Source organism: Myotis lucifugus, unplaced genomic scaffold (assembly GCF_000147115.1).
Source record: "Myotis lucifugus unplaced genomic scaffold, Myoluc2.0 scaffold_680, whole genome shotgun sequence".
NCBI lineage: Eukaryota > Metazoa > Chordata > Mammalia > Chiroptera > Vespertilionidae > Myotis > Myotis lucifugus.
Genome location: NW_005871728.1, coordinates 130,541 through 142,903, shown reverse-complemented (window position 1 = coordinate 142,903; position 12,363 = coordinate 130,541). Strand labels below are relative to the sequence as shown.

The 12,363-nt window shown below is 51.5% G+C and overlaps 1 protein-coding gene across 1 annotated transcript; it reads left to right on the top strand.

The window, feature by feature from the left end:
• Positions 1-4,267: 4,267 nt before the first annotated feature.
• LOC106694852 (leukocyte immunoglobulin-like receptor subfamily A member 5) lies at positions 4,268-9,064 on the top strand. Its single transcript, XM_023746452.1, has 8 exons — positions 4,268-4,301; positions 4,467-4,502; positions 4,664-4,939; positions 5,085-5,387; positions 5,682-5,732; positions 7,018-7,131; positions 7,857-7,909; positions 8,933-9,064. The coding sequence occupies exons 1-8, from the start codon at positions 4,268-4,270 to the stop codon at positions 9,062-9,064; spliced, it is 999 nt and encodes a 332-aa protein (XP_023602220.1).
• The last annotated feature ends 3,299 nt before the right edge of the window (positions 9,065-12,363 follow it).

Genomic DNA, 12,363 nt, shown 5'->3' with positions numbered 1-12,363 from the left:
GGACTGAGTTGGCAACCCTGGCATGTGCCCTGCCTGGGAATCAAGCCTGTGAAATCTTGGTATGTGGGTCGATGCTCAACCACTGAGCTACACCAGAAAAGCAGAACCAATATAATTTCATTAACCAATGCCACCCCAATAAATTTAAGAGAAAATTTTTTTAAAAAGAAAGAAAATCAGAGGTGGGTCACTCTAAGGATGTGTCAGGGATCTGTTGTCTCAACAATGTCCCTTAACATGATTCTGAACAATGGCTTCTCCTTGTTTTCATCGGTGCTGTCTGGGGAACTCTAGGAGAGGAAGCGAAAGCCAAATGTGACAGGAGTGAGAAGAGCTTCTCTCTCCTCAGCCCTCTGGGTAATGGCTCTCTACTACCCCACTGTTGTTTCTCAATGCATCTCATTATGTTCCTGCCCAATGCCAGGCCCGGGACAGCCAGCTGGAGCCCAAAGGAGGAGGGCATAAAGATGGAAAAGCACTTACATGTTTAAGTGAAATATTTCATATATATGTCATCTGTAATACAGTATATGAAAGGTATCCTATATAATAAAAGGCTAATATGCAAATTGACTGAATGGCAGAATGGCTGGTCGCTATGATGTGCACTGACCACCGGGGGAAGATGCTCACTGCAGGAGCGAGAGGGTGCAGGCTGGGCTGAGGGACCCTCCCCCCCAGTGCTCGAATCTCATGCACCAGGCCTCTAGTAAACATTAAGTCTAATATGCATGTGTATACCATACTCAGTTTGAAAAATAGAATATTCTTAGAACTAGAAAGGATGAATAACCTAGTGCTTAAGAACTTGGACTCTTGAGGCAGCTAATTCTGTTGCAATCTAGGCTCATGTAATCTTAGCTGTGGAATAATGGGCAAAATCACGGAATCTTAACGATGTAGTCCTGGAAAAAAGACTTGAAATTTCTGTGCCTCCATTTTCTCAGCCTTAAAAAAAAGAGATGGCTTACTTATTGGGTTTTTATGTTGATTGAGTGAGTATGAAAGATACCTAAAACAATGCCTGGCAAAATAAAAAGGCCCACGTATATTCAATGTTTTCTATGTAGTTCTCCCAAACCCTTCCCACAGAAGTAAAAACTCTTGAATTAAAAAAAAAAGATGAGATGTACCGCCCTAGCTGGTTTTGCTTAGTGGATAGAGTGTCGGCCTGTGGACTGAAGAGCCATGGGTTTAATTCTAGTCAAAGGCATGTACCTAGGTTGTAGGCTCCTCCTGGCCCTGGCCCCAGGCCCTGGTTGGGGCCCGTGCAGGAGGCTACCAACCGATGTGTCTCTCTCACATCGATGTTTCTCTCTCTCTCTCCCTCTCCCTTCCTCTTTGAAATCAATAAAAATATATTAAAACAAAAACTTCCACTGGGAGTTCATGCCTTTTCCTGATGGATGAACAGCACTAACTTGATACTGCAAAGAAAATTTAAAGTTGTCATCACAGAATCCATAGGTCAAGACAGCTCACCTCCTTTCAAGAGGTCGTGCTGACTCAGACATGGCCCAGCCTTGACCAGGAATGTGGTTGTGTATCTAGGAGGTTTATCTTAAGACTGTGGTCCACCACCATCTCCCCTAATTCTGCCCTTTTTGTATGTTAATCCTGAGAGGTGTTGTGAATTCAGAACTGGGTTGTGGACAGTTCCACCCCCTTTCCATAGGGCGCCTAGCTATGTCTCTTTCTAGTGTCCCTTCAATTTCTTACAAAAGGGGCATAGAAATATGAGCATGTGACTTTCATATGTTTTATGTAGAGTCTCTTCTAGGTCTAAAATTTCAAAATGGTTTACCTTCACTACAAGTATGTTTCAATCTAATATAGACATTTTATCCTCTTGGTGTGTTAAGCATGAAGAACATGTTCAACAAAACAAAAAAGAGCTTGTTATGAAAGAAATAAAATAGAAAATTATGTTAAAAATCAATATGTGATTGTAGAATTTAGAAAACTAAATATGACGGTCTAGACATGAAGTAGGCATGAAAGTTCACCGTGTTCCACGGACTCACCAACTGGCCCAGCACCACCTGATGGAAAGACCATACTCCCCCCCATCCCCCCGCCCCATTGCACGGCAAAGGTCTGTCATGATTCAGGTGACTCCACACGAGGGGTCTGATCTGGAGTCTTCCTTTGGACGAGGTGCTTCTGATTTTCAATTTCTCAAACCGCCACCATCTCCATCTACACCTGAAAGGCTGGTTTCCATCACCCCATATCTCAGGTAGGGTGAATTCTCACCACATTTGTAGGAGTGGTGTTGGTATCACATGGCTACAAATGAGGGAAGTAAGACCAAGAGAGGAAGCAGGTTGCTCAAGTATCCTCCAACCATTCAGGCTGTGGTTGAGCCACAGTAGTTATTTAAAGTATGTTCCTCAGTGTGTCTTACTGCCTTGGAACAGGACTCTCATGAATGACAATCTTTTTCTGAAACCTGAAAGTTCTCTACAGTTTGAAGAGAAGAGTGACACCCAGCATCAAAGGTGCTCTGAAGGGGCAGAAATGACTCAATGATTTACCCCCAGGAGATAGAGAGATCCCACTGCTCATAGAGACAGAAAGTCAGGTGGAACCTGTGTGAGACATAGGACCTGCGTCCCAGGTCCAGGAGGAGGTGCTGAGCTGCCCTGTGGGAGCAGATGCATCTTGCACAGCCCCCAGGCTCCTCCCTCCCCACCCTTGGGCTCACTGTCCTGAGGGCCCCTTGGTGCCCCCAGTCAACAAGGCAGGGAGGGAGGTCATCTTCACACCCCCCAAGGCAGCCGCCACGTCCACCACCTTCCTGAGCTCTGAGCTCTACACCCTCACTCCCTTCTCCAGTTCACGCTCCACATAGGCATCTAAGCTTATTTAAGAATCTGTCCATTTTCTGCTCAAATTCCTTCCAGGGTCCTCACTGTCTTTAGGGTAAATCAGACTCTTCATTTTGAACAGAAGGCTGTTCATGATCATCCAGATGGGATGCTCCAACCTCAGCTCTCACTTCTGCTTTCTTCAACCAGACAGGTGCAGTTACCCCATGAACACACACACACACACACACACACACACACACACACACACACACACACACTGATGCACACACATACACACTTACACCATCTACTATTGAACATGTTTGTGCTCCTTCATATCTGCTTTCTTAGAGTTCTATAGGACTAGCAAGCTCTTCCCAAGGCCACAGCTTAAAGCACAGGACTAGAAGCAACACTGAGGTTCCTTCTTCTCATTTCTCTTCCCTGCATGTGTTGTGACTGCTCAGGGCTATGCAAGGATTGTGTGGTAAATCCATGTAAGACATTCATGGAGCATGGCTGGAAACACAAGGTTGGAGTTCAGTTACAGTTGACGTGATCTTTTATTGACATGCATTTCATTTCTCTGGTTCGTTTGTGACACATGGCCCATACGATCTTCATAACTCAGGCTGACCATCACAGTCCATTCCTATGCATTCCTTTTGCCTTATAGACAGAATCCCACATCCTTGCATGGGGCGGGAGGGGTGGGGGTGGAGCATGCCTATCACCAGCCACCACCTCACCCTCTCGTACTGTTGATCAGAGACTCTCTATGTCTCTAGGGTTCTCTAGACTGTTCCTTCCTGTCAAGAATATTCTCACTCCCACCTCTTCGGACTCCATCTCTTCAAATAGCCATCCCCTTAACCATAGTCTAGTCATGGCCCCCAGATCATCCCACGTTTTCTCTCATTTGTCCTTTGTATGTAAAGTCATCACAATATTAGCCTTTGAATGCCCATACTCTGCCAAGAAGAATTCTCAAAATACAGGTGACGGGTCTCCTGGATCCATCACGGATGTATTTCTGGTTCAGGCACAAATACTCGGCAGAAAGTAGGTGATCAATAAATATTTGTTTATGGACGAGTCAAAGACCAAAAGTCAATTCTGTGAGTGGGAGGAAATCAGTAACTTCTATTCAGACGATCGACTCAGGACAAGGATCTGGGTCCCGGAGTAGGATTTCAGATCCGGCAGAGTCCCGGGAGTCAGAAGAGACTCCAGATCTGGGCTGTTTCTCTGGAGGCCCTGGGGTCCTCCTGAGCCCTCATCATGGAAAAAACCCAGAGGCAGCCCAAAGAAGGGGCCGTCCCCGGGCTGTGGGTCCACAGCTGTGAAAACCCGGAAGGGCGGCAGCAGCTCCTGACGCACCACATCCTGTGCGTCTCTCCTTCAGGCCCAAGGCCTCCTCCATCTTCAGAGCAGGAGCCCTCAGAGCAGACGCCATGATGTCCATCCTCTCTGCTCTTCTCTGCCTCGGTCAGTTGCGGACATGGGGACGGGGAGCAGGCGGGAAGGGGAGGCTCACACTCTGTTGCTCAGGGGGAACCTCAGGCTCAGGCAGCTACAGTGGAAAGGACCGTGATGGGAAGGGATTCAGCTGAGACGTCCGGATGCAAATCTCTCACAGGGACTCTCTTCCAGGGCTGAGTCTGGGCCAGAAGATCCATGTGCAGGCAGGTGAGTCCTCCCCAGGCTCCATGTCCCACCTTCTACTTCAGCCACTGAGACTCAGGTGGGAGCACAGAGGTGCTGGGAAGAGGTGATAAAATGAGAGAATTTGGGGTTGAGCTGGAGGTGGGGGGAATGTCATTTTAATGCAGCCTATGGTTTCCTTTTAGCAACCCTCCCCAAACCCACCATCTGGGCTGAGCCAGGCCCTGTGATCCCCTGGGGGAGCCCCGTGACCATCAGGTGTCGGGGGACCCTGAAGGCTCAGGAGTACCGGCTGTATGCTGATGGCAGTCCTCAGTACTTGGACAGACAGCAATCGCAGGAGCCTAGAGACAGGGCCAAGTTCCTCATTACAGGACAGTATGCAGAGAGATATACCTGTAACTACCTCAGCCCCACTGGCTGGTCAGGGTACAGCGACCCCCTGGAGCTGGTGGTGACAGGTGAGAGGACACTCAGGGGTTCCAGCCTCAGGCTCTGCTCTCAGGAAGGGGGTCTGCTCTCAGGGTGTCTCCCTCTCACAGCCCAGCCCTGGGGAACATAAGGGAGGTGTGAGCCCATTTAACACGCTGCCTCCTCCTCTCCTAGGAGTCTACAGCAAACCCAGCCTCTCAGCCCTGCCCAGCCTTGTCGTGGCCTCAGGAGGGAATGTGACCCTCCAGTGTGGCTCAGGGCAGGGATTTGACAGGTTCCTTCTGACTAAGGAAGGAGATCACAGGCTCTCCTGGACCCTGGACTCACAGCCACTGCCCACTGGGTGGTCCCAGGCGCTGTTTCCTGTGGGCCCTGTGACCCCCAGCCACAGGTGGACGTTCAGATGCTATGGCAATTTTGAGAAGAATCCCCAGGAGTGGTCTGAACCAAGTGACCCCCTGCATCTAACGGTCTCAGGTGAGCGGCCCCTGACCTCATCCTCTCTGAGCACAGGCAGCTCAGGGTCCCGCCCCCAGGAGACATCTGAGGTTGGAGGAGAGTGAGGGTCTGAGTGTTGGTCACCCAGCAGAGATCTGCCCTCAGAGACGCTCTCACTTTTGCTGACTCCTCCCCATGAACTGGGTTGGGAGTTGTTAAGTGGGCGGGGGGTGTGTCTTCGGGGGTCACAGAGCAGATGTAGGAGAAGCGACAGAGTGATTTGGAGACTCCAGAGTGAGCCCCAGCCTCACCCCTTTATGTCCTCATTTCCAGGACCCTATGGAGGCCCCAGCCCCCCACCCACAGGGCCCACCTCCCCAGCTGGTGAGTCCTGGGGAGCTCTGCTCAGAGGGAGCACAGCCCACCCAGCAAGTCCTGAGAGTCTGTCAGGGGATCGAGTGACCCAGATCCTCAAGGACGGGCTTGTGTCTCAGGGGAGCTGGATTCCCAGGGATTGAGGCTGGTGGTGGGTGGGGTGGTCAAAGCAGAGGGAGATGTGGGGGCGCAGGCTGGGGAGGGGGTGCTGAGCTCTAGTGGGAGAAGGAAGCCCTCACCACTCACCTGTCATCCTCATCCCCAGGAGGCTCTGAGTCGGGTCCCCAGAGGGGTAGGTGAGAGTCCTTGGGGAGGTGGTGGGTTCCTCCATGGGGACAGGGGCTGGACCATGGTGGGTTAAGGGGTTCAGGCCCCTCTGGATTCGCTGACTTGGACACCCCTTTCCCTGCCTGGGCCTCAGTGTCTCCAAGTGTAAAAGGAGGGAATCCTTGTCCAGAGCTTAGATTTCCTGTCACTTCTGGCCCTGACCTCCTGGGAGAGGGCCTCACATTGAAGCCCCCAGGACGTGATGTTATGGGGCTGTCCCCTCTAGGCAGGACTGAAGGTGACACTGTACAGGGAGGGACAGGCAGGACAAGGGTCTGGGCACCCAGTCCTACCCCTCAGCTCAGGCTCAGCTCAGAGGAGGGAACAGGGTGGATCAGCCCTGGCTCAGCTCCAGGCTCTGCTGCTCCTGATGTGGGGCTGGGCGGCCCCTTCTCTCCTCTGAGTGTCGGGTTCCTGTCTGCTCATCCCTGGTCCCATCCTGCTCACAGGCTGCTGGGAGATAAGGTGACATAAGGCCTCACAGAGCTCAGGAAGGCAGAGCCCCCAGCCTGACCTTCCCAAGGGGCGTCAGGCCCTGCCGGGTGGGGATGGATCCAGGAGAGACTCAGAGTCCACCCCTCACCCTGCCCCTCCCTGTCCCTGCTGTGCTGGGGGCAGGTAATGAGGAAGGACTCTCAGCTCCAGATGAGACGTGGACAGGCCCCTGCAGAGGAGGAGCCCAGAGCATGAAGCTGGTGTCCCTCTGGGGGGCAGCGTGAGGACAGCACAGGGAACCCACAGTCCTGGGTTCCAGTCCCGGCCCCGCCCCGTCCAGGCTGGGTGACCTGGGGCACGTGATTAACCTCTCTGAGCCTCAGTGAAGTGGGTGGTGGGGTCAGCCATCCCTGGTGCATGACTGCTGTGAGGTGAGAGGGGATGAGTGACAGACCCCTGCATGTACTTCACACACAGTAGGTGGTCATTAAAAGGCATCATTGCCTCATTTACGACATCACTTGTGTCCAAGGTCCCAAACGGTACCTGAACATCCTGATTGGGGTCACGGTAGCCCTAGTCCTGCTGCTCTCCCTCCTCCTTCTCCTCCTCCGACACCGACGTCAGAGCAAAGGCAGGGTGTCAGGTGAGTAGGGAACGGGGTTACCTGGGTCATAGGAGGGAGGCTCAGAGCACCTACCACAGGAAACCAAATGGATGGAGAAGGTCAGCTGAGAAAAGGATTTCTCCAGAATCTCAAATCAGAAAATCTTGAAAAAAAAAAAACAATGTCAGCACAGATATACAAATGTAGAGTAATCTTTCATCATTTTCAATCTCATGAAATATGCACACAAGTGTGTGTTAAGGTTCCTTCTTTCCTGTGGAATCACAGGGGGTGGGGCTCCTAACCTCTCAGGGCTGATTCTGTCCCTCTTGACCAACCCAGAGAGAGGCTCATGTCCAACCTCCTGCAGGGCCCACCGATCCAGAGCCCAAGGACAGAGGCCTGCAGATCATGTAATTCCTGCCCCAAAGCCCTAAGAGTCCTACAGCCCATGGCTCCCCCCCCCCCAGTCCCTAACTCTCCTCTCTCCTCCCCCAGCTGCAGCCCAGCAGCTGATGCCCAGGAGGAGGCCCTCTGTGAGAGGAAGAGACAGCTGCCCTGGGGGAGGGGGCACAGGTTTTTGGGAGATGATGGGGGGGTTAGACTGGGAGGATGGGGGTCCAGGTGAGAAGGACTGAGACGCACAGGGTGTGTCCTGGCTCTGCACCTCACCCTGGGTTAGTGGCCCATCTGGGAGCAGGCGGGGTCTGCAGCCCTGAGATATTGGGGACCTACCAGGAGACACCCCCGTTCTGCCCCAGCAGATGCTGCCATGAAGGACTCACAGCCTGGAGAGAGCGTGGAGCTGGATCCTCGGGTGAGACCCCTGCTCCCGTCCCGGCCACCAAGGACCTTCTGTTGCCCAGTTTAATCCAATGGACCCTTCCCTGTCCCACCTCACCTGCTTCTCAGCAGCGTCCACACTGACCTCCCCTCTGGGCCCCCAGGTCGTCCTGCTGTGACTCACTCCTCCTGGTTTCCTTGTGACCCCATGGCCCCTCCTACATGGCCCCCTTTGCCGGCCCCTCATCCTTTGTCTGACCTTGTGCAGCCCCAGGTCTCAGGAGGAGGCAGGAATGAGTGACTCACCCACAGGCCCCCTCAATCCCCTTCATTCATTCACCCAGCAGATGTGACAGGGCTGTTTGTTTACCGGCTTCATTTATGGGCCACGGTGCAGCCCTGAGCCACACTGTCTCCACACGCCTCGAGCTCACCTGTGGGTGAGAGAGACAATATGCAAACAAGCAGACAGTGTTCCAGAGAGCAAAGTGCTGTGAAGGAACATATAGCAAGAGGAGGGGATAGAGTACATGGAAGGGGGACAGGGAAAAGAGAGGGCGCAAAGGTCCTGAGTCAGGGCCTGCTTCTTCAGGAGGACGGGCCATGAGGATGGAGCCCAGTGAGCAAGAGAGAGCACGTTAGGATAAGAGTCAGAACCATAGAAGCATCCAGAGGCCCCAAGGCTCAGGAAGGCCCTGCAGATTCCACCAGGAGGAGACCTGATCTATTTAAAGTGTAAACCATCTCTGTGGCAACATGAGGATAATTGACAGGAGGATTTCTACTGTGGAATCAAGGAGACATTGTTGTGTCTCACTGTCTCCAGCAGAACAGGCAGGGTGAAGGCCCCCAGGGAGTGACGCACACCCAGGTGAACCACTCAAGACCAAGACCCAGGCAGCGAATGGCCACCTCTCCTTCCTCCCTGTCAGGGGAATTGCTGGACACAAAGGGCAGACAAACAGAAGAGGACAGACAGGTGGGTCCCATCCTCCCCAGGCCCTGAGGCTTCTCAAACCCCCACCAAGTGTCATCCCTCTCTCTCCCCCTGCTCCAGGCTGCACCTGACGCCCCCCAAGGTGTGACCTACGCCCAGCTGAACCTCTTGGCCCTCAGCCGGGAGACAAGTGCACCTCCTTCCTCCGCACCAGAAGAGCCCAGCGTGTACGCTGCTCTAGCCATCCACTAGCCCAGGAAGGACCCAGACCCCACACTCCAGGGAGGGGGACTGCAAGGATCCCAGAAGGCAGAAAAACTGCCCCCATGGACACTCAGCTAGTGACCCCTGCCAGCCTGGAGACCAGATGTGGACCCCCAGCAGCTCCTGGGACCCTCTGGGAGTCTCCTGGTTCTATAGTCAAAGATCACCAAGCCCTAGCCTGTTTGGCTCAGTGGATAGAGCATTGGCCTGCGGACTTAAGGTTCCTAGCTTTGATTCTAGTCAAGGGCACATGCCTGGGTTGTGGGCTCAATCCCCAGTGGGGGCTTGCAGGAGGCAGCCGCTCAATGATTCTCTCCCACCATTTGTGTTACTATCTCTCTCTCCCTCTCCCTTAATCTCTGAATTGAATAAAAATAAAGATTACAAAAAGATAACTAATATGCCTACATTCTGGAAATAAAGCAACAGACTTTTCAATCATCAATGTGTGAACCAAAACATAAGTGCATGTTTTAGATTAAATGATCATGTAAATACTACACATCAGGCCTATGAAACAATGAAATTAAAAACCATGAATGAATACATTAGAAAATTAAAAAAAACACCTTTAAAAATCAATGTCCTAAGCTATTATATCAAGAATTGAAGGCCTGGGGCAGGCCTGGGTGGAGTGGGAACATGGAAGGCAGATAGGGGATATCTGTCATACTGTCAACAATAACACATACACTTAAAGAATTTAGAAACGAAGTTTGCAATGAATCTTTAGCGCTGTAGATGACTGGGTGAGAAAGAGGGGGCATGCATGCACAATGGAATAGAAATCAGCCAAAAGAAAGAAAAAGAAAAAGAATGAGATGCTGGTATTGAGACCATAGGATGGACTTGGAGCGTATTGTGCTGAGTGAAATAACTCAGACAGGGAAAGATTTCACTTGAACCTGGAATTTATTTATTTATATAACTGGAATTTTTAACACCAACAAACCAAAGGGAATAAAAACAGACACAGTTTGATGAAGAACAAACTGATGGTTGCCAGAGGGGAGGGGAGGAGGGATGGGTGAAAAGGGGAAAAGAAAATACTCAAAAATGTGAGATAACTTTATAAAACTGATATGATATTGTATACCCACAGTCTATACTAATAATAGCCTAGGTGGTCGTCGCACCCTCATGTCGTCACAAGATGGCTGTCACAAGATGGCCATCTCAAGATGGCTGTGTGCACAGCAGAGGCGGGCCCGGTGGTTGCTCTGTCTGGTGAGGCCTGGGGTTCCGCAGCTCCATGTAGCATGGAGGTGGTTGGTCCCAGTGTCTCTGCCGCCTTGCTTGAAGAGGCAGGTCCCGGCAGGGGAGGGCAGTTGTGGGTGATCGGGCTGGCAGGGGAGCAGTTAGGCATCAATCAAGCCGACAGGGCAGTGGTTAGGGAGCTGTCAGGCTGGCAGGCAGAAGCAGTTAGGGGCAATCAGGCAGGCAGGCGAGTGGTTAAGAGCCAGCCATCCTGGATTGTGAGAGGGATCCCAGATTGGAGAGGGTGCAGCCCAGGCTGAGGGACATCCTCCTCCTGTGCGTGAATTTCATGCACCGAGCCTCTAGTACTTTAATAAAAATATTCAATTAAAAATCATTAGTAAGAGAAGAGCAAATTTTACACACGAAGATGTAAGGAGAAACACGATGAGGACAGGAGGAGGAGGGGCGACTGCTGAGACAAAAACCCAGGAAAATCCACCCCCCCCCATTCAGTTTTGAAAACATGAACCACACGAATAAATCTCAGCCTGAATGCCCGAGAGAACATGGGAGAATGCACACGTGTCTAATACTAATGATGGAAGGGCAGACAGCACGGCCCATTGTGCAGGCTTCAAAAAGACAGGGCATCCTGAACAATTGGATGGCCATGTATTACACACGGCATTTAAAATGGACACTTTTGGGCTCAAAATTTACTAAATGGTCACAGATGAGAAACAAATCTCTATCACCGTCTACACCAAGCAAGTCAAACTTGTGGCCCGTGGGCCGCATGAGGCCCACAACAAACATATTTTTTAAAAATATATATATTTTATTGATTTTTTTTTTACAGAGAGGAAGGGAGAGGGATAGAGAGTTAGAAACATCGACGTGTTTGCAGAAAAAATTCAGTTTGAGAATAAGCGTCCTGCCCAGGGAGAAGGCGCACTGAGGAAGCAGAAGTGACTCAGACGTTTCGAAAGAAGCAGAACAAGAGAAAGGGGGTGCTATTAATAGAACAAGGAAGTCGCTGGAGGGAAGTGCTAGGGAGAGAGAGACCAGGCCAAGAGGGAGACGTTTTATTTTACTTAAAAAAAAAATCTATTTCTTGTTGGGTGGAGAAGATGGCGGACGAATTTGCAGATCTTTATGCACCTCTTCCTGGGGCCAGACTGGACATAGGACTGAATTGGGGAACCTGTGACCTGTGGGAGGGGAGATTCACCCACAGTTACCAACTGAGGTCCAGCTGAGGAGGAGACAGACACATCAAGGAAGGACAGAAAACACCCAGAGACCATCAGGAAGGGTAAGGCCATGAGAGGGGCTGCCCCAGCTCTCACAGGGGGTGGGTGGTGGGGGTGGGCAGGCCGAGGGTGAGGAGGGGTCTCTTGGCTGTGGGTGGCTCATTCTACTGCGACGATTGAGGCCCGGAACCCAGGCTGGGCTCCACAGCCCGGAGCACCAGAACCGAGACCGTGTAACATCCAGCTGTGTAACATCCGGCAGGGCTGCTGGCCAACCGGGTCAGACATAATGCTGCAGGGTTGTTGTTTTTTGCTGTGTGTAATAACAGTTCACTTATTTGTATCGCTGAATAGTATTCCATTGTATGGATATGCTGGTTTGTTGAGCCAGTTCATTTGTTGATAATACTTGGGGTTTATTTACAGGTTTTAAAAAAATTTTTCTTTATTAAAAAACAAACAAACAACCCCCCCCCCCACACACACACCAGAGCACAGAATTTTCATTTGCAGCTCCCCACCCGAGGCTTCAGTGGAAGGAGGGTAGTGTGAACTGAAGGTGCCTGAGGAGAGGCTGGGGTAGGAAGCATTGGGGAGCGGGGGAGACAGGGAAAAGAGGCAACTGGGAGACCTGCAGTTGGCTCCCCCTTCACCCCACCAATGAAACAGCCATTTTCCAGAGAGGCTCAGGGCCATTCCAGATGCCATGGCTCAGGAAAAGGGAAAAACCCAGCCCTCGATGATAACACAGCTGCCTCGCCCCCAGGCACCCTGCCTACCACACCCTACATCTTGTATCTACAGAGGAGACAGCCACAGAGGCCAAGCCAACGG

What these genes read in the sequence shown, in the direction of transcription:
- LOC106694852 (XM_023746452.1), top strand. Translation starts at nt 4,268, where the DNA reads ATGATGTCCATCCTCTCTGCTCTTCTCTGCCTCG. An exon ending in CTCTGCTCTTCTCTGCCTCG is followed by an intron (nt 4,302 to 4,466) that starts GTCAGTTGCGGA and finishes ACTCTCTTCCAG; the next exon opens with GGCTGAGTCTGGGCCAGAAG. An exon ending in CCTGGAGCTGGTGGTGACAG is followed by an intron (nt 4,940 to 5,084) that starts GTGAGAGGACAC and finishes CTCCTCTCCTAG; the next exon opens with GAGTCTACAGCAAACCCAGC.